At 40.4% G+C, this 21,736-nt stretch overlaps 1 protein-coding gene across 5 annotated transcripts in view; it reads right to left on the bottom strand.

The window, feature by feature from the left end:
* The window catches only part of LOC141759658 (cadherin-18), a 180,186-nt gene that overhangs the window by 31,229 nt on the left and 127,221 nt on the right, over window positions 1-21,736 (bottom strand). For all 5 annotated transcript variants that reach the window (XM_074621911.1, XM_074621913.1, XM_074621912.1 and 2 more), the window contains 4 exons: window positions 16,768-16,887; window positions 4,859-5,026; window positions 3,491-3,678; window positions 1,589-1,842 (listed from right to left, as the gene is read on the bottom strand). In XM_074621911.1, coding sequence (XP_074478012.1) covers window positions 1,589-1,842; window positions 3,491-3,678; window positions 4,859-5,026; window positions 16,768-16,887 — 730 coding nt within the window. The remainder of the gene's footprint in view (window positions 1-1,588; window positions 1,843-3,490; window positions 3,679-4,858; window positions 5,027-16,767; window positions 16,888-21,736) is intronic.

Genomic DNA, 21,736 nt, shown 5'->3' with positions numbered 1-21,736 from the left:
GTGAACATTGGGAGTGATGTACTGAAGGAATGGTCGAGGAGGAGGTATCCCACAAGGAGAGCAAGGGAACTCTTTCATATGTAGATTACCTTCTTGTTTACAACGAATCTTTCACAAAGTCTTAAGCTTCCAGCGCGAATCAAAGAATCATTTTCACTCCGTGTCTTCCTCCCATTTTGAAATTGAATCTCATCCATCAGGAGCCGCGGGGCTCACCTCTCCAAAACGGGGAAAACAGTAGTAGGGTCATAAGTCACTGTGCTTAATGCCGTTTAGAACACCTCCGGGCTCTGCAGCCTATGGCGGGGTTTAACCCGTGATCCTAAAACATGCAGAAAAAATAGCAACGTATCATTGCGTCTTATTGACACATCAACAAAACTTGATCTCATGAGGAGATCCGTGTTTACAGCCGCTCCATCATTTACGCCGAGGCGTATAGAGGGAATTCAAAATTAATACAAGCAGTGCAGAGCTGCTTGAGTGTAATGTCACGAAGCGAGGTACCTGTGCAGAGCTAAAACCTAGGATTAGTCCACAGCCTAAGGGTAACATCAATCTTTTTTCAACAGCTCACAAGCATGTGTTTAGAGCGCATACTAATGTGCTAAGCAGTTGTATTGCCTCGGGTTACTTTACCGACTTAAAATACACAAACAAACAATATCACCATCTATCTAATGATGCTAAAAAATGAGATATATACACAATGCATGGTGTTGATTTTTAGAGGGCATGTGGAACATGAAGGGCATGTATAGGAGCAGGAACACACAGGGAGCTACTAAACAAGATGCAGTACAATCTATTTAACACTATGCTCTATAGTGGTAGTTCAAAACCACCTGAAAAATCATCAGTTTGGCATACTTAGTGACAGTTTTCTAGATATTGTTACTACACATTAGTTCATAAGTGCACATTGACATATACATGTGCAAACTACAGTGTCAAGTCGTAGCTTCAAATGCTTATCTACAAAAAAGTACAATAATTTGGGGCAGAGATATGACATGCAAATTGGAGTTTTAGTTAGACAAACATTTCTCGGAGGCAGAAATTATCTTATCAGTTAGACTTAAACCTCGAGGGGCAATTCAAAGCACCTCACTTTTTTTGCAACAGCAAAAGATATGTGACTGGTGAACCTGAATGCTAAACAAGAAACTGATCAAAAGATGAATAAATAAGCAAGGAATTCCTCATAAGCTGCGGCCAGTTTGGCAAAAACTTTGGCAAACATATGCTTTACCAACTAAGCTAATCTGAAGAGATATGCTAACCAGCCTTTTTGGGAATTTCTAGAAGTCCATCTTGTCAACCAATTAGTTGACAAAGTGAGTTCAATTGGCTGCCGGTCACATCTGAAAGAGCACTGAGCCTCAAAATAAGCCTCGTAATACTATCCACCTCCTCTCTTACCCTTTGCTTTTTGCAGTGGGCTTGTCTGATACTTCTTAACAAGAGCAACTGTAGATCTTCAATTGCATCCAATGGTGCACAACTAATAAGACAGTCGAGCTGATCTGCCTCTGAATATTTGTAATCGTGTCTGCAGATTGTATACGTAGGAGTTAAAGCGTCTTACCTGACAGGACTGTTCCTGCTGTCAGGATCTCGAGCCGTCACGACGCCCACCTCGGTGCCACTCGGCGAGTTCTCGTACACGTCCATGATGTAATGATCTATCGAAAACACGGGGGCTTCGTCCACATCCCCGACTGTGATTTTAAGGGTGGCGGTGTCTTTGAAAGAGCCGAGATAGGAAAAGCGAGGATCCATGTGTGTGTTCGTTCCCTCGATGTGGAGAGTGTAGGTCTTCTTTCTCTCGTAGTTCAGAGGCTGTTGGGGGGGAATGTTATTAGCACACGTATAGTACAACGTAGTTCCACTTCATGAAGAAGTGAATGATAACTCAGGGCTCACTTAAATACAGTATTCGTGTCAGTTAAACTAACTGCACAAAAATAAGCATAATTTTAAGTTTGTAGAACTCAAGTTATGTTTTTCATATTTTCCTCTCTTGGGGGTAACGCTATTATAACACAAATGTGTTTAACTGCAAATATAGAGTTAGAATCCTGCGCAGTTTTCATTGTAAACAAAATGATTTGATTTAAACTCAACACTACTACTAAACTGTAAGCCTCTTAGACCTATATTTCAAATGCATCTCCTACCTCATAAACCCCTAACAAAGCCTATTTGTTTAGAATTAATTGGAACTTTTGGAACAGTGTACATCAGCCCACGTTCTTCTTCTTCTACTCCTCTTTATTGGAGCATTGCTACCTTTTAAAGTACATCACTTTACACTGTTACCACTGGCAGAATTGTGTCTTCAGGAGAGTCCTCATATGCTAGTAAATCATTTGATACCAACAATATGAGGACCTACTTTATAGCACCACTTGTGGTAAAAAACTCTCCACAGTACGTATTTAAAGGGGACATATGAAAACTCTCTTTTTCAGTACTTGTGTACATACATCTGGGTATCTGGAGTGCCTACCAACCCATAAATTGTGAAATAAGAAAACCCAGTCAGTTTTTTGTGGGCTGTCTGGATCAATGAACATGTGATTCAACAAGCCAATCAGATTTGTCACAGTCAGGCTCTTTAGAATATACCGCCAACAGCTTGAGAACTACCTTTGCAAAGGTGCACCATATTTTTCACGAAAGCCAATCAGAGCAGACTGGGCTTTCTAAAATGGAGCGTTTCAGACAGAGGATGGATACAGGTACATTCAGACAATATGAGAAAAATGTGTTTTTTTAACATTAAAGGATGTGAACATGCAACGTATCATCATACAACGGTTTGTATGATATGTTACGAAAAAGTTATTCCTCCTTTTTCCTCAATTTTCCTACCAATGTCCAGCAACACGTGTCAATTTCTGCTCGTTACATGCACACAGTCTTTTCAAAATAAACTTCCATATTCATAGGAACCAACTTCCTTAGGTTTAGGCAACAAAAATACTTTGTAAGGGTTTAGGAAAAGATCAAATTGGTTCAGATTAGACAACATAACTACTGTGTTAGGTTTAGGCAACTACTTAGGCTTAGGAAAAAATTGTGGTTTGGCTTAAAATAACTCTGGAAGTGGTGTTACTTAAGTACGTAAGTTACGTGACAAATACATCAATGTTGACTTCTGGTATCACATGGGACATGAACGCTTGTGTCCTGGGTGAAAGTCCGGTATTTTTTGACCCAACCATCGATTACGTGAATAACACAAATAATTCCGCGGGATATACATGAAATAAAATGCTTTTCTTTTCGTTGGTATAGCTATGACAGCTTATGCAACCAGCCTGAAACATGTTCTAGTAGAAACCCAAAATACAAGTGTGAACCTGAAAATGAGCATGATATGTCCCCTTTAAGTCAGTGCCCATGCAAAAAAACTGATATGCATGGCTATTTCCTCATATGTTTTCCTGGGGAGTCACATGTCTTGTTGACAGCATATTCTTACCTTTTTGAGGCTGATGATCCCCTCTCTCGTGTCCCTTTCCGTGGATATGGAGAAGGTGTTGGCCCCCTCTGAGTTAATGATGCTGTACTTAATGTCTGCATTGATGCCAAGGTCCTCATCATTGGCTTTGATCTTCCCCACCGGTTTCCCGACTTGAGCTGATTCAGGGACGTACAGCTGGTAATTTTCTGGGGATGAACATTGATGCGTATTCATTTAGAGACAGCAAAAAAAAAATCTGTTAAACAGAAGCTGACCTGCCCCACATCGTTGTCTGGGTGTTCTCTTAAAAGGGCTTAGCTAAGCATTTTGATTCTGCCACCATTTGTTCCTGAGGGAATGTCATTAAAAATACTCCGCAGTGCCTCGATTGACATTAAATGCTAAACCGAGGTTCACAGCGCCGCAATGGAGCAGATCAAACTCTGAGGCAGATGATTATTCAGACATTGTTGATGGTTTTGAAATAGTTTTTCACTGCGGCACAGAATGAAAAAACTCCGAGCCGTGGGGGATCGAGCCAAAGACAACGAATCACAACTTTATCATTACTTAAATTTATCATTAAAATGAGAAAATTCAGACTGCAAATCAGAGGATGAATGCTAGTCTAATTTAGCTAATTATGGGAAATTTAACCACAAAATGAGTCACACAATAATGAAGTATAATACATCACAGTGAGGGATGCTGAATAGATGAGGGGAAGCCTCAATAATCCATGATTTGCTCTCTAAACCCTCCAGTATTGATATATGGTTTATCATTGCATGCATGAACAAATTATAATTAAAACACTGCAAACACTGAAATGTTGATGTTTCTTCTTTCCATTCAAGCAGCAAGAAGCAGCGAGCACACTGTAAAGGATAATCTGCTTGTCTTTCATGTGCAGATGCATTAGGACTTTTTTTGCTCTACAGTGTGAATGATTTTTAAAAATAGCTTTTCTTACAGTTGCTTGCTATCTTTCCACTTCCACGATGGGAAATACAGTACAGAACTCCCTTTTTGAAATGCTGCTCAGGTACCGTTACTGCCTCGGGCGTCTGTAGTAGAGGTCTTGTGCTCAAGGCCAAAATGGCTGAGAAACGGCTGATTAGAGTTCCAGCCACGGCTTGGCCATTTAATGTAATATAAAATATGTATTCAGGTTAGTAGTAGTACTGTAACACATTAACATTGCCATTGTGAAATTGGGGCTTAAAACGGCTAAATTAGCCTTCTGGCTAGTTAGTAAGCAAAGACGCCAAAAGGCACAATTTTCTCACGGTAAAGAGTTTTCAAGTATGACCAAATCATCCGTCTTGTTATTCATTTAACTGTAGTGAACTTTGGACTGTGTTTTGTTTGTCGATGTATACACACTTTGAGGAAACATGGGCGGGTTGTCGTTGACGTCTGTCAGAGTGATGTTGATGGTGGTGGAGCCGGAGAGGCCTCCGACCTGGCCTGCCATGTCTTTGGCTTGGATAACGACGGTGTAGTGTTCTCTGGCTTCCCGGTCCATTTCAGATAAGGCAGTCCTGATGATTCCTGCATGGGTGGGGGGAAAAACAAGCCATTTGAGCTCAAATAGGTGTTGATGAGGTCTCTCGACACGGACCCAGACAGAGTTACACACTGGAAAAGCAACAAGACAGTGGTAAAGCAAAACAGTTTGAAAATCTGTTGAGAGAGTGAAGATAACACTGTAACTAATGTCAAGATGTTACTATCATTGTGCTGATATTTTCCGTTTATGGACTACTCATACGGCATTGTATCACACGTTCCTTTAAAAGATAAACAACACAAAACTGTGCTTCTCTCATCTTTGATTCTCCTGGTCTCTCATTGTCAAGGTTAGCCTTTCCTCACTTTTCATTATATCTGAAATGACTATGCAACCTTGGATCGGGGCGGAAAGCAACTTTCTAAAGCACCCCCCTCGATCACATTTATTTCTACAATAACACCGCAAACACAACCATGAACTTTCACAATGCTAACTCAGTGATATATAACTGCACCTCTGCCCACTACAGAGAAAACTGCACACAGGTAAATTGCAACACAGTGAGAAGCCGAAAAGTCAGACGATGTTTTTCCTTTGTGTAGGCGATTTATTGGATGTAATAGCTGCATGTCTTGCCCGTACAGTATACGTGTGTGTGTGTGTGTGTGAAGTCCTAACATGTCTGTTTGTCTATATTAGTTTTTGTTGTGTGTCTATATCTGTGCTGGAGGGTTAATTCGCCATCTGAGCTGCTGAAAACAACATCACCACATGGAGCCTGATTTAATAAGTTCTACCAGTTACATCAGTGTTCGTTGTAAATCGTGCTTGTCCCCAGAGACAAGACCCTCTGGCGACCATTGAACATGTTCTTGTGAACTTGTGAACCCTGCAATAATACACACACAAAAAAAAAAACAGCTGACAGCGAGCAGTGAGACCTGGGAGGAAAATGGGATGGTGTTGATCATGACGGTAGACTAAATGGACTGCTGTTTGCCTCATGTTGTGTGTGGAAATCACAACAGCGGGCGATATTTGATAAGATGGCTGTAGAGAATGAATCAAGGCATCACTAACATCACTGGAGCCAGGTGAAAACGTATTATTTAGAACATTATTTACACCAAATTTGGTTTGTGGCACGTTCTCCACTCACGCTGTTTAGTTTCATTTCTACTCTGGGAAGCAAGATGAATGTAATTAACTGCAATTGGCCCTGTTCAAAAACATGACTGCAGGCAAATGATCACTCTCACTATTAAATGGACTCATGTTACAAGCCTCCCCCCCAATTCAGACTGTCAATTATTTTTAAAGTCAAACTCACTAAAAGTGCTCTACGTGATACCATATTACATTATGCAGGTGCTGTCACAGCCACATCTCTCTGTTGTCTCGGAGACTTAAAGGGGAACTATGAGATAATTTTCAGGATCCATGGTCTTGGGCTTTTGTTTAGTCTGTTTCCTGTTTTATTTTGAAACTTCACTCATGTGTCATGTTTGGTTTTACTTCCTGTCTATGTGTGTTTTCCCGCCTTTTTGATTACATGCCCTGCCCAGATCAGTTTCACCTATCCCTCCTTAGTCCTGCACTCACCTCACCTGCTGCTCACCTGTTCTCACCTCCCCAGTTAGTCAGTCACTGTTTATACCACCTCAGTCGTGTGAGTTTTGTTTGCCTGTATCTACCAGCTGTACCTGCCTGTCTTTTGAACCTAAAAGACCTTTCGTTAAATCAATATATTTCCGTTGAATCAGCCCGTCTCGGAGTCTGCATCCTGCCCGTTCTGCTCCCTGCACCACGACAATAAAAAAAAGAAAACAAACATTATGTGGCTCCACAAAATTAGTCTCTCGTTCATTGTGTGTGGAGCAGCTCCAGACTTTATACTTGATGACATGACAAGTTTGAGACTAAAGGCATTTACACACCAGTAGAATATTTTTCTGTGCGATTAATTTGCACTTCAATATATTTTTTCCAACTGTTGTTTTTGTCATGAATACTTTCACACAGAACATGAATATCAACCTGCGAATAGTAATATTAATAGCTTTAAAAGTCCACTACCTGCCCTGCACGTAATGACAGACAGGTGCATTTGGAGACTAGCTGGCCAACTTTGAGTAACTGTTATTGTTAAGACAAAAGAAACATCTATACATAGTGAAATGTCTAGACCTAATCCACTAGCATGTGTTCTCCTTACAGTTATGGTGATGGTCTTTAAAGTTTCCTAAGTATAGATGAGTGAAGCAGAATCTATATGTGACAACTGCATTTAACATTTTTCAAAAAAAAAATTGTGTAAAAACTGTATTGGCATTGAAAATGCAGACTATATCTACATTTCTAAAAAATGCATTTGAAGTTAACTCAGATGTCTGATCCAGTAAACGATCATTCATACCAAATATTCTAATGCTCCATTTCCAGTTCAAACCCTAACGGCTTGAATTTCCCCCCAAAAAAATCATTCAGAGTGAATTAATGTAGTTTTATGATTTCCTAATTTCACCAAAGAGTCAGCTAGCTGTGTTATACAATAGGTCAATTTCCTCTTCCTTTCTTCCAGACTCTATAGACAGAGACTAATCCACTCGCCTACGGCAGAATAATCATTAAAAGTGGGTCAAGGAGCAAAGCAGCCAACAGTATTAAGATCCAGGGGATCTTAGGTTACACATCATCTGTCACACTGAGCCGTGGCTGAGGTCCCACACACTTCTCGTGAACCTGAACTCATCAGTAGCGAATCAACAAAAAGGGGAATTATATAAGGTTATAAATAGCATGATAGACAATAATGGGATAGTGATATCTAGCTATATGAGTTGTACAGGGAGTCTACTGAAAATTGTGTTTGAGAGAAGACCTACAGTAATGTGAGCTGATTTTGTAATTTCCACAATGTAACCTTTAAAGAAATAACCTTGACACAGTGATGACATTTCTATGAATGAGCAGTGAATAGAGTCTCTACCGCTGCATCCACAGTAGTGCGGATGAACTGTAACCTATTGATTCCTCTTGTTCAGATTTCTCTCGTGGCTGATGCTTCTAGACATTTTTTTCCATAAAAGAAGACAGAATCAGTTGACTGGTTAAGAACGAGTTTTTCAATGTAAAATGTCAGTAAACTGTGTCCTCAAATTCCCCTTTAAGGCTACACAGAAACGCTCCCTTGTTGGATGCTGTGAGATAAAGCAAAACAAGATTGAGACACTTTTTGTACGGTACTTTAAAAGCATATTGCAGTGATTCAGTATGTTTTATGCAGCATCTCTGATAGCGTCTACTACTCGTGCGGTGTGATTTCATGTGTATTAGTTCTGCTTGCAAAAGAACAACCGTTAAGTGGGGCAGCAAGCTAGACAGACACTAATGTGTTGCCGGGCTTTATTCCAGAGGAAATCAAAGCAAAGAGATTTACTTTGACTGCCAGGTAGATTCTTCTCTCACACGATATAAAAACATATATATTTTACACCAGCTGCATTTGCATTTTGTTCCCTCTGCACTTTTCATTTATTCATTTAATTGCTCAATATTATAATTAGTTCTTGATTTAATAGTGGTTATATATTGTAACTCTAGTTCTAGTTGAATGATTAGCCTAATTAAATGGGAGCCGACTGACCTGTGAGGTGGTGGTGAATTATACTTTGGTACATTCTGCCTTTCAATGTGAAGCCGACCGTGACAGACCAGCCCAGTTGCACAGAAGTTCATGAAATAGTCACAACATATAATGTATTGATTTGTGTACATAGACAAAATTTTAATTTTTCAGCACGGAATCAAGGAGGTCGGGGTGGATGGGTGAGTCAAAAAACATCAGACTTTCACCCGGGAGACAGGTGTTTGTGTCCCGTGTGAAACTACACATCAAAGTAAATTTATTTGTCAACTTCCAAACTCAAGTTACAGCACTTCCGGAGTCATTTTAACCCAAACCATGATCTTTTCCTGAAGTTAACAAAATAGTTTTTGTCACGTAACATCTGTACTTCATTTACGCCACTTCCGGTGTTATTTAAACCCAAACAGCAATCTTTTCCTACACCTAACTAAGTACTTTTTTTTTGCCTAAACCTAACCAAGTCAATCTTTTCCCAAACCTAACTAAGTAGTTTTTGTAACGTAACGTCCGCACTAGTGACGGCACTTTCTGGTGTTATTTAAACACAAACCACAATATTTTCCTAAACCTAACTAAGTAGTTTTGTTGCATAAGCCTAACAAGTCAATCTATTCCTAAACATAACTAAGTTGTTTTATTTTGAAAAGACTGGAGTGGAAATTGACTCGTGTCACATGTTGCTGGACATTTGTAGGAAAACGCACAAAAAAAAAAGTCGTGCTGGGCGTCACAAAAAAAGGGAAATATGTGTCTATGTACACAAATCAAATAGATTATAACTGACGTGAGACTGTGTTGGACAGGCTGTGTTGTAACATGCTGTATCCCTCTCTGTTGGAAATGCCAGAGGTACGAGGTAAATGCACATAAATAATAAATACCAGTGTTCATATTGGGACTATTGGGATTCTCTTTGATCTCAAAGATTCCAAGATGTCGATATGTGTCCAGTGTTTGACTACTCTGGAATATCTGCATTGTTGTTGCAGGAAAAATAAAACAATAAAAGCAATTTCTTGATAATAGATCAAATACAAGAGGTTTAAAATGTGCATTTAAATAGAAACACAGCTTCGGTCATCAGTTGCTGACTCTTCTCATTGAAACAAATGTGCAAATGTGCAGACAATTTTTTTATTTGCCCAAACTGGCTTGTGAATAGAAAAAAATAAGATCAAACTCATGAAAGAAAACATAAAATGCCTGTCTTTTAGAAGTTTCATTACGAGAACTAAAACGTTTCCAAGAATCAAAGCACAAGCATTTTATTTTTGCCACGCTGCTTTTTTTTATACCAAATGTCAGGTCTCAGCATGGATCCACTGCTTCTCTTGGTTTCTAAACTAATCAAAGTGCTTGCAGCCACTTTCCTGTAATGATGTGCGCTCTGCAAACTCTATTGGAAGTCCTTTGTTATTAACTGGAGTCTTAGCATTACTTTACCTGGGGTCCTTGAGACACACCAGACCTTGGCAAGTGGCCACACTTTCCATTAAAACAACACAAAGACAGACGATCTGACCTTTCTCTTCTCTTATTACGCCTTTACTCATGAAGCCGCATCGCTCCCGAGCAATATTTCACGGCAGCAGCGGGTTTAGGAACAATGAGCACACTAGAAGTAGGTTTTCTTTTTTTGTTTTTGGGCATTGGGAATTCCACTGCTGTCCACACCAGTTGCGGATGATCTACTGTCAATCATTTGTCGTTAAACAAACAAAAGCTCTGCTGTTTTGGACCATCCGAAAACAAAGCACTCAACGGGAAGAGAGATTTGTGACCACCTGCTTTAGGAATGAGTGTGGACACATACTGAGCCAATGCAGCTGCTTGAGTAAACGTACAATCTGCACTGCATTCATGCTTGAATGAAATTCTTTAACAATACAGAAAATGCCACAAGGGTATCCTTTGGCAAGTATCTGAGAGGTATGTCAGTTCTTTGACATGGAGGATAACACCCCCGAACTCCCTTCCCTGACCATTTCGGAGCCGTAATACCTCAGATAGTCCCGGCTGAATCTCTTCGGAGCTCGTGAGTTAATTTAGAAAATAATTGAGAAAGAGCTGACTTCCTTGAACCTGGGCCTATTTGACACAGTGAGGTGGCTGGCCTTTTCCTCAACCTCCCCAGTCTATTAGAGTTGATACCATCACACTATCCACCTCTTTGTCTGGCTGGAAACTTCTAAAGGAGGACAATCTCCTGGGTGAACAAAAAGGATTAGAGGAGATTACTAAAGCGCTCTTCAATCTCCAGCTTCAGGAATCTCGCTTTTTTCGGCTCATCCAATGCGATGTTATCCCCGTGTGTCTGCACTCTTACAGCCTTTCTGGAGGAAAAAGGTAGATAACACAAACAAAAGCAGCTATAAAAAAATCATAGAAATCATAATAGCGCACCTCTTCCTTTTCTTTCATCATACATCTGATTGAGGATAATTGGTTGGACTGCTCAAGACCACTGATTGTGAAAAGCGTCTTTGATTTTACCAGAGGTAAGACTTAATCCGTGAACCTCAAAAAAAACGTCTTGATCTGTGTCAGCTCCTTCAATAAACTCTAGCTCTCCCAAATCCCAGATCAGCAGAGAAATTAGCCTATTTAGAATGCAAAAGGGACTTAGGGGTTGTGCAGTGTGTGTGTGTGAGTGAGTAGTACAGATGTGAGGTGGGGTTGGTGGGGTTGGGGGGGCATTCGACTATGAGACTCAGGAGGAACAACCTTGATGTCTCTGCGGGTAAGTGACAGATGCACAGTAGTGGTGGGGGAGACAGGAGTTACGACCCGACTATAAAAAGGATAAATGCAGCGCACCGTCTCAGATGTACTTTTGCTGAGATATGGAAAGCTCTTATTAAAACTGCTACGCTTGCAATTTTGAGATTTGCAAACCATGTAATCAAGTAAATCCATTACAGCGAATGTTCCTAACACCGTTAGTAAGTCACTTAGCTAATCTAACTAGTCTGGTGATGTGGCAGAGCTGAGGGCACTCTGAGAAAAAGTGACAGAGCGTTCCCACAGTGGATCTGTCAAATGTACATCCAGACACCATTTCTACCTTTTATGCTGTAGGTTTTACATTCAGTGAGCAGATGGAGGTTCAGTCAGTCTAACGCTCCGTTGTCCTTGTGCTCTTGTTATTGACCAAAATCCCCAGAGAAGTCACAACACAAGCAGCATGTAGGAGGTTCAGGGTCCTTCTTTAAGGACACCTTGCCAGGATTTGTGCTCCCGTTGGAGCTCTTGAATGTAGCAAACCTCCGTCACCCTCCAGCTTCTTTGTAAAACAACATGTTAAAACTCTAGAGGGATATTTTGACATTTTTGGGTAATACACTTACATATAATACATGTTTTAACCTTTGGACAGAGGGTTCTTTCTGCTACGCTAAGCTAATCGCCTGCTTGCTCTAACTTCATATTCAGCATACAAACACGAGAGTGCTATGAATCTTCTCAGCTAACTCTCGGCAACCAAACGAATCAGCATATTTCCCCAAATGCATTCCTCTAAATCCATTTCTAGGGAACCACAAATTAATTTCTGTTTATTGGTGATGAATACTAAAAAAAACTACATTTGCTTCTAAACTGCTGCCTCCACATGCAGTGCAGGAACTCCGGCTACAAAGGGAGAGCAATAAATAGTATTGAATTAAGAGTTTGGAAGTTTTCACTCCAGCCGTACACGTCGCACCTGGTGATTTCATTGATTAAGCTCTTCAATCTTTTTGAATGTGTGATAGGCAGTGGCCTTCGCTGCTGTAGTGTGCAGTTGGAACGGAAACCTGCAGAGTCTCAGAGTGCTTCACGAGCCAACAAGTGGATAATGCGGACACGCCTCTAAGCTACATCTCGCTGTGCTCACTGTGGACGTCATCCAATTTTGAATTTGCACAAAAGTGCACATGATTTGAGAGGTTTGAACAAATGTGTTCATGTATTTTTAGCCCCTTTCCCACTGGACAAAAAAAAACAAGGTAACAATCTGCATTTATCAGCTCCAACTCCGATCGGCAGTGATGGATACATGACATCACAATTAATATGCCATTCAAAAAGCCACCAGACTCCAGTCTGACAACAGTAATATTACCTCGCTGATTGTCGTAAAACACACTTCATTTATTCACTGAAAACAAACAATACAAACAGTTCCAACAATCACCAACTCGGGTTTGAGAATTTGAAAGAGAGACTGAATAACTAAGGGATATAAAAAGAAAGAAATAACCACCGTTACGTTTTCACTGGCTGTGTTGAATATGACACACCAGGAATTAAAACAGAAAGCATACTCGCAATGGAACGGGAGTCTATTGCCTATTTTTTACAGGTTTTTCCATGTTGAAAAACCACATATATGCACTAATTTTGATAGAAAAAGGGTATTTGTGGCATTTTTGAGCATAACATTTAAGTCTTAATCATGTGGCATACATATTGTGTATGATTTCTGACGAGAGGCTTTAATAGATTGAAACAATTCAACCATTCATTTATTAATCCTCATATTAACACTCTTGTGAAAGCTCATTGCTGGAAAGTTGGTTTAGTAAATAAATCATGTCATAATACACAGCTACTTCATTTAAATGCATAATTGTTTGCCTTAACCAGCACCTATACTTTGGCGTTTGCATTAATTAATGATTTCAACAACAACAACAAGAGTTGTTGAAGGAGTGGCTATGCTTAAAATGTAAATCTCTCACGTCACCACATAATATGTTTATGACACAATGAATCATTGGAATTGCACTTTGTAATGCCAGGATGAGCAACAATTGTATTAGCTATCCGAATGTCCATCATACATACTTGCAGACATTCTACAGTCATTCTACGTTCAACTTTGGAGACATTATTCACGAACGAGAGCTGCGAGGCCATACAAAATATTTTCGGAATGTCAAATTATTATAACGCAATACAAAGCTGACACATTTGTTTTTCTTCTGCCCACATTTCTCCCCTCAGGCCTTCCATCATTATCAGCTGCATCACTTACATTTCTGTATTTACAAACTCTGTGTCATGCTCATTTATTTCTTCAGCCAAGTAAATCTAATCCAAAGTCCCTATCTCTTCCTTGTTTTCATGCCGCATGACACCGCCATAGATGCATCAATTACAATTTCACATCCATGATTGAATCTTATTTCCAGCGGAGACGAGCAGCTGCCTTAATGTTGTTTTCTGAGTTAATTAGTTGAGTTAAGAAGTATGAACTCAGTGTTATTTTTCGCATTGAGCTATTACAATGTCTGTCTTAGTTATCTGACTTTGAAATACAGAATGTCCAATGGGATTTGTCTCTAGTTTGGTAAACTATTTAAGAGGGCTCAGTTTGGCAAATAAACCTGAAAATCACTGTTCAGTTGGATCAGCAGGGTAAGATGTACGGTCATGAGCTGCCAAAGTCAACACAAATAATTTTAATGCCACTAGTTTCTTTCACGCATTAACTTAACTTGCAATTTTTAGGTTGTAGCGGGCTCAGTTTTAAAGCTATAGGAATCCATTGGTACCAACCATGTCATACTAGCTTGTTGCAAAGGAGGATAAATAACGTTCCAAACTTAAAAACTGTCATGGGCATTTTCAAAGGGGCCCCTTGACCTCTGACCTCAAGATATGTGAATGAAAATGGGTTCTATGGGTACCCACGAGTCTCCCCTTTACAGACATGCCCACTTTATGATAATCACATGCAGTTTGGGGCAAGTCATAGTCAAGTCAGCACACTGACACACTGACAGCTGTTGTTGCCTGTTGGGCTGCAGTTTGCCATGTTATGATTTGAGTATATTTTTTTATGCTAAATGCAGTACCTGTGAGGGTTTCTGGACAATATTTGGCGTTGTTTTGTGGTGGTAATTGATTTCCAGTAATGCGTACATTTGCATAAAGCAAGCATATTCGCTGACTCCCGTGTTGATATTAAATACATGACAAATCTCCCGTTAAGGTACATTTTAAACAGATAAATAATGTGTCATTAATCAGTTTACTTGTCAAGTAAAGTGCATGCTTTATTTTTCAAAATAAACCAATAAAGGTCCCTAATTTAGTTATAGAGTGGCAACACAGCCATACAGTATTTCAGACATAAAGTCATTATACCCGCAGATGTTTGATCAGGGACATTAATTGGAGTGGTGTAATTCTAACAGCTATCACAAATACTTAACGGCATATTTGGTGTCAGGAGCTGAAACACAAGCACATGATTGCTTTGCCAAGGCAGCCTGTTATATCTAAGCCATTTGTCCTGTTGGAAGGTTGAAAAGTGAGGTGTACTGTAACTGTGGTCAATTTACAATTTAATACAATTTCCAAACAGTCAGACAGGCCTGTCATTTCAGTGGCTGGCGGGTCTGAGATGATGCTGTCAAAGTCTCTGAGCCAGGGGGAAGACACAGGTATAAACTGTTCACTTTGTCGCTTGCTGAGGATTTGGGTCAAGTCTGAGGCGGTCCTTTGGGGATTCCTTCGGCACCATATGTGCAGGCCAAATGCTATCATTACCCTCTGTCCTTAAATGGTCTTAGCGTCTACCTCATGGGTCTTGTAAAATCTGTCACTGTTGTATCAGGCCACCAGACTAAGGTCAAATGGAGAAAGAGGTGGGTTTGTCCGTGTGTTTGCGAGTGTGTGTGTGTGTGTATTTAATCCTAGTAATAATATATGAATTCCCTAAGATGGTGTCTCTACAGTTTAAGCGCAGTGGGAGTCAGGTACATGTGGATATAAGGAGGTGTAAGCAGGCTAATGCACTGTCAGACAGTGCAGGAGCTCCCCAGTGTTGTGCTGAAATGTGGCAGCGTGCCAGCACAACTGCTTTAAGACTTAGCATATTACAGATCACATGCAAGTGCAGCTTCCTCCATGTGCACTTTTTTTTCCACTGACCGCTGGAGTTCCTCGTCCTAATTCGAGGGAGGAGGGTGGTTCGCCCGCGGCAAAAACAACAGCCGCCTTGTATAAATTAATACATGTGGGTGGAACAGCGCTGCGCAGAGAGTGCAGCTGGCTAGGCCTTCGATCACCTCCCCACTCCTCTGCACGCCCCACGCTGAATTACAATTCAGACAAGATGCCGAGTCAGCTCAAGCAACACAAGCCCTTCTGATGGAAAATGGAAAGCAAATGAGCGCAGAATAATCATTTTTTTTTACAGTCAAAACTTGATTTTCAAATAGATTTCAGCCAAAATAACGCATATTTGATGGAACCAAATATGCGGCGTCGAGTGAGAAAGCCCAGTTTTCATTCCAAAATCGGCATTGCTTCTGCCTCGCCACACACCGCTGTGAAATTGCTCCATCAATCCCCACAACCATTTTCCCCCCCGAGGTAAAGTCAAAATATTCAGCAATTCATTTGTGTTGCTCATTCAGCAAAGAATTCATGTTTTACATTGGCGGTATAGTCTCAAAGGGGCCAATAGTTGTTCCAGACAGCAATGAATCAATTCATACAAGTGGATTGTTGTTCAGTTTAACCAACAGCAGCGGCAGCAGCAGCAAGCATGCGAGACTTCACACACAAGCACACACTCTTTTGTGAGACAAAGAGAGATTTGAAATAAACTGACATGCACACACTCACCACAGCACATATTTCACATCATATAAAAGTTATATGTCCTGCACTTTAGAAGGTTTATAAACATTTAATAGATTCCAGCCGAGGCCTCTCAGACAAAGGATGGAATTTGAAAACATTGCCTGTTGCGGCTTTTTTTCCTTCCTTTCAAAAGGTAGGAAACGATGGCTTTCTGAAGGCATCTCTACAAATGTCTTCTCTGACCCCTGAGGACTTAGTTATGGCCCACAAAGAGTGGGCTGTGTGTTCAACAATAGAGCATCTTATGAGTAGTCCATAACTCTACACTGGCTGCTTTTATATTAGACAATGCTGCAATAACAGAACAGGATGTTCACTGACAGAAGCATATGGTGCACATATTTCACAGCATGATACACACATCACTTTAGGAGATCAACAACAGAGATTATAACAAAATGATTGTTACCATTTATAGTTACCGTGCTTGCAAGAGCAGGGGGTGCTCACTTTGTCTAAGCGTTTTTTCGCAAGCATGCAGTAATACCACACCTGTTTTGGGGTCGACGGAGAAATATGGCTGTCCTTGTAGAATACTGTAGACTATTCTGGCACTGTTTCCGTAGGTGGGGTCGTCAGCATCAGACGCTGTGACTTGCAACACAGAAGTGCCTAAAAAAAGAACACAGCAGCATTATTTCCTGGTATTTACGGTCTCTCTTAAAGCTGGGGTGGGCAGTATATTGTTGGCGTCACTGATTATAACCTTACAGCGTATTGTAATTCAATATATACCCCAGGGTAGGCAGTTTTCTGGAAAAGTGAGAAAAAAAACAGAATTGGAGGCAAGGACTGTCTGAGCGGAGCAAATCAATTGCAGCAATACAATGACATATAGATTGTGTCATGTTATTTTACACTTATCTCTTATCTTTCTTATGTTAAACAAACAATTAAGCGGATAAAAAAATTGGCTTACAAGATTTATTAAAAACAATCACAGCGGTCTGGATGGGAATGAACCTCGTGTGTCACTAGAAGCCTGTCAGTCCAATGAGGGGTGGCGCAGCACCCGGTGCATCACAGTGGGAACATCCTCCATGCCGTGCCCTCCCGTGCAGCAGTCTGTCACCCATACCGGGATGAGCAGAGTGCAGCAACCTGTCGGCCCGTCGCATGCCACCGTTGTCCTGCTGTGGGTCCAGCCTGTGAGCAGCGAGGCCCGAGGCTGCGCCAGTAGAGCAAAGCCCTCCCTCCAATCCCCAGCGGCATCCTGCTGCCACTAGTTAATCGATCGCAGATGGATTCGCACAGATAAAATGGGTCACCAAATATACTTGGGCGGCCCACTCAAGTAAAGTCTATGTGTGGGTAACACTGCCTAGTCATTCATTTCAAACACCATCCTGATCGTGATGGTGATCCTGATGCCGTTATATAGCGGCGATTCTATGGGAACTACTGTCCTGTTTTCTTTGTAAATGTGTGGGCCTGTAAAGCCCTTTGAGATGCCATACTGTATTAACATCTTTTTCTCTCCATCTGTGAGAAGCTTTGCCGATATTGTCAGACTCTCTTTTTGATGAGTCAGTCTTTCTTTTTTGGGTAGCTTTGTAGTGTATGCAGTTGATGCCAATGCTGGAATAGCAACTTTTTTCTGCAGGATGTTGCGTCATTGAATCAGGTTTTCACCATCTGAAGGGACGTGCACGCGCTTCTGCATTTGTAGAACAGCCAATAAGAACGCCCTCTCTGTGGAATGACCTGTGATTGTCTCCCTTCAGGGGCTACATTTGTTAAAGCCTGAAAACAGAGCCAAAAGGAGGTAGAGAAGTCTAGTTTTCTCTCAGATTACTTGAATTACAATATGTATTTGTGCCCAATAACACCAGAAATATACTGCCTACCCCAGCTTTAAAGGCTTTCACATGTGAATAGAAGTACATTGATGTGATTGAACTGTTTAAAGGCTACCATGTCTGGTGCCTTTAGATCCAAGGAGAATTATAGTGCATAAATAATAATATAAAAAACAAATATGATAGCAGGACTAGAAAGAGAGAGATATTTAAAATGCTGGACACATCCTCGCTAAAAACAGATGTTTAGTTAGTTTAACCCAAAGAAACAGCTAGCTAACTAACAACATAGCATGCTTTACTAACACAATGCTTCAGAAGACATGATGTCCACTGCACAAAACATATCTCTGAAATAATGAAAATAATTTTAATGTTACAAATACATTCACTTATTCACAGGCACTGTTGCACAAAAGAGGACTGCACTGTGCATGTCACATGTTTCAGCTGAGAATCGGGGGAATATGAGTACAAGCCCTAGTCGTAGTTTTCATGCATTTGTCATTGCACAAGATGACAAAAACAAAGACAAATGACTTGGAAACTTAGAGGGATGCCTCATTATGAACACTGTTATTTAAAAATTGGGTGTAAAAGCCATTGTGGTTCAATTTACCACTTGAAGTGTTGCTCAAACAGCATTACAGGCTTCATTAACCCATTATAATTGCATGATGATGAGTGCATTGCAATTGCACTACAAGCTTATATAATGCATGAGTATACGGATCATAGTATGACTGTGTTAGGAGACATATGAGCTGTATGTTACATCCTAAGGCCTGTAAATCTTCTGGACACTCGTGTTCTTCTTTTCCTCTGAGAATAAAACAAAATGAAACAAATGAAACTCCACCAGATATGAGTTTGTTTTTTTTAAATGCCACCCATAATGAACCATGTACTCCACAGTATGCTTGGGAACTCTGAATGTCTGTCAACCTTGCAGCGAAAATTGAACTGGGAATTATTTGGACTTAATCAATTCTGGGATTGCTTTGGAAGCCGAGTCGGTTCCAAATCATCTGTCCAGGAAAACGTGTTAGATAGTACATAATTTAATTTATGAACCTGGAATTGTTTTGTGTTAATGGCTGAAGTAAAGAAAATGCTCATATGTGACCTTCCATGATTAATATTCCTGTACAGCATGATGCAAAATGTTCTTTATAACTATCACTATATATATATATTTTCTATCTTCTTGGTTTTACAAACTGTGGAAACAGATTCATATTGCATATTCGGACTGATAATGCACTCATTATGCTCTCCTAAAAGACTGCACAATGTGCTTTCTAGTGCTCACAATGCACTTCAGGTTAAGTGTCCAAGGCTAACTATATATTTTGACCTATTAAGGTGATGAGTGCAACATTAAAAGGTCTGACTGTACTCAATACAGAGTGAACACTCAAGAGTCAGTACATGCACATGTTTGCTGAACATTAACTTTTAAACTCTGCTTGGAATATGGTCACAAAGGTCAGGTTTTAAGTTCACAGTACCTTTTCTTTTCATGTTACAGGCTTCCTGGAGAGTAAAAACATTTTTACAATACAACCACTTTGAGACAAATGCTCTCATAAAAGGACCACCACCTAACAAGACTTTGAAAGCTCAATGCTAACGTCTAGCAACTGAAACAACTATTCAAAACGTTGCTAACCCAAGAGTTGTTGGACTCATCCCACTTAAATGTCCAGTGTGTAGGATATAGTGGCATCTAGCGGTGACGATGCAGGTTGCAACCTCAGTGCAAAACCTCTCTAGAGCCAGTGTTTGGTTTGTCTTTTCTGGGCTACTGTAGAAACATGGAGGTGCAACACGGCGGACCCTATGAAGAGGATCCGCTCCCTATGTAGATATGAAGGGCTCATGCTAAGCTAACCAAAACACATTTATTCTTAGTTTTAGGTGATTATACACCAATGAAAACATAGTTATGGGTATTATATTCCATTTATGCCAATAGATCCCCCTACAGCCTACACACTGGGCCTTTAAGGAGTTGTTGGTTTTGCCAAATTTGACATGAAGTCCTCAAGGATATATGACATTGTTGGTATACCAGACTGATTTAAAGGCAGGGAGGCACCATATATTTAAGATTTCAGTTGTACAGTACCCCAGTTTGCATTGTACCTTGAATTAGGGCTGTCCCCTAGTTGTTTTGGTCTTATAGTCGACTAAGATTTCTTTAGTCGATTAGTCATTTTTTAAAGCTTTTTTCATGCTGAATGACTTATTTCCAGAAAGTGGTGTTTTTTTGTGATTTGTTTTTGTGAAACTCATGGGATAAAATCAACTGATCGATTAGTGAACAAAATCGTATGAGTGTAAGTCAACTAAGAATGTATTTGCTCAAGGACATCCCTACTCATATGTATATACAACAATGGGGTGTTCTGCTAGTGCTATCATCCTGCAGTAGGAACACCAAGTAAGGGTAATTCAGAAATATACCATGCTAGAAAATGGTAGAGAAAAAGAGAAATCTGTACTTGGTTCAACATATACAGTCATCCTTTCCATTATAAACCACAGTCACATAATGTTTCCCGTTTTACACCCACTTTCATCACCTCCTTTAGGTTTCTATCCATCTGTCTCTACTGACCTCACTGCACTCATTGCCGCGACCGCGAGACCTAATGTACTTTTAAAAGATCAAGGGTGATATCTGAAGGTGGATTACAACCAACAGCTTCCCTTCATCCTCCCTCAGTCTGAGTCAAGGAGTCATGTGCCATTTGCGTCATCACCACTGTCATGGAATGCAAACATCCTCAATGTGTAGTATAGTGTAATGAAGCAGAAGTTAGTTAGCAAGATCTTGGTTGAGACTTAATGGGTTGAAGTAAGATGTCATCTTAAGGGCATAAAATATGTCAATACACAGGCAAGTGTGGGTTTTCAGAGAGGCCGGCCATCATATATGGAAGTCAAAAACAAAAATTGATTTGTGTTTTATGATGGATAGCAGCATCTACTGGGAACAACACCTGAGAGAGGCAAATAGGGGAAAATAAATCAAAAAAGTATGTGTTCAGTTCTTTGAATGCAACGCTGAATCCCTTTTGTTTATAAAGGGTTGGACACATGTGCTCTATTTGGCTCAATTTCCATACATTGGTTCCGATAACAAGCAACCACCTCTCCCTCTGGGTTTTGAAACCACTATTAACCAGTGCTTTTCCCAGAAGTGTAATGGTTGACAGGAAATCAGAGATACCATCTCCAGTATGTCCATTTAGAGACATCTCAACTGGGAGATTTATAGTTGTTTGAAATTGATACTCCTTTTATCTAGCACTCTCAGAAATATTTTTGTATGAATTGCAGGTATGAAACAGTAACGTTGTCGGACTAGCTGGCACCTGCCCAGCTAATCAATTTAGACAGGAAAGAAGAACATCACAACCAATTAGATGCCACACTCCCAGACAGCCCCTTCCTGCACTCGGGAGCACCAGTATTGACAAATGCTGGGGGATTAGTGCTCTGGAGTGTGAGGACAGTTGATTGTTACAGCCGATTTGACGCTGCAGATGCCGAACCAAAGAGGAATTACTTAAATGGACACGAGATAAAGAGGGGGCGGGAAAAAAGGCTAATTATTTCCCCCTTCACAGTCCTTGATTTCCTCCCTTGGGTCA

The sequence above is a fragment of the Sebastes fasciatus genome, chromosome 21 (genome assembly GCF_043250625.1).
Source record: "Sebastes fasciatus isolate fSebFas1 chromosome 21, fSebFas1.pri, whole genome shotgun sequence".
Classification (NCBI taxonomy): domain Eukaryota; kingdom Metazoa; phylum Chordata; class Actinopteri; order Perciformes; family Sebastidae; genus Sebastes; species Sebastes fasciatus.
This window is presented reverse-complemented; position numbering and strand designations above follow the sequence as displayed.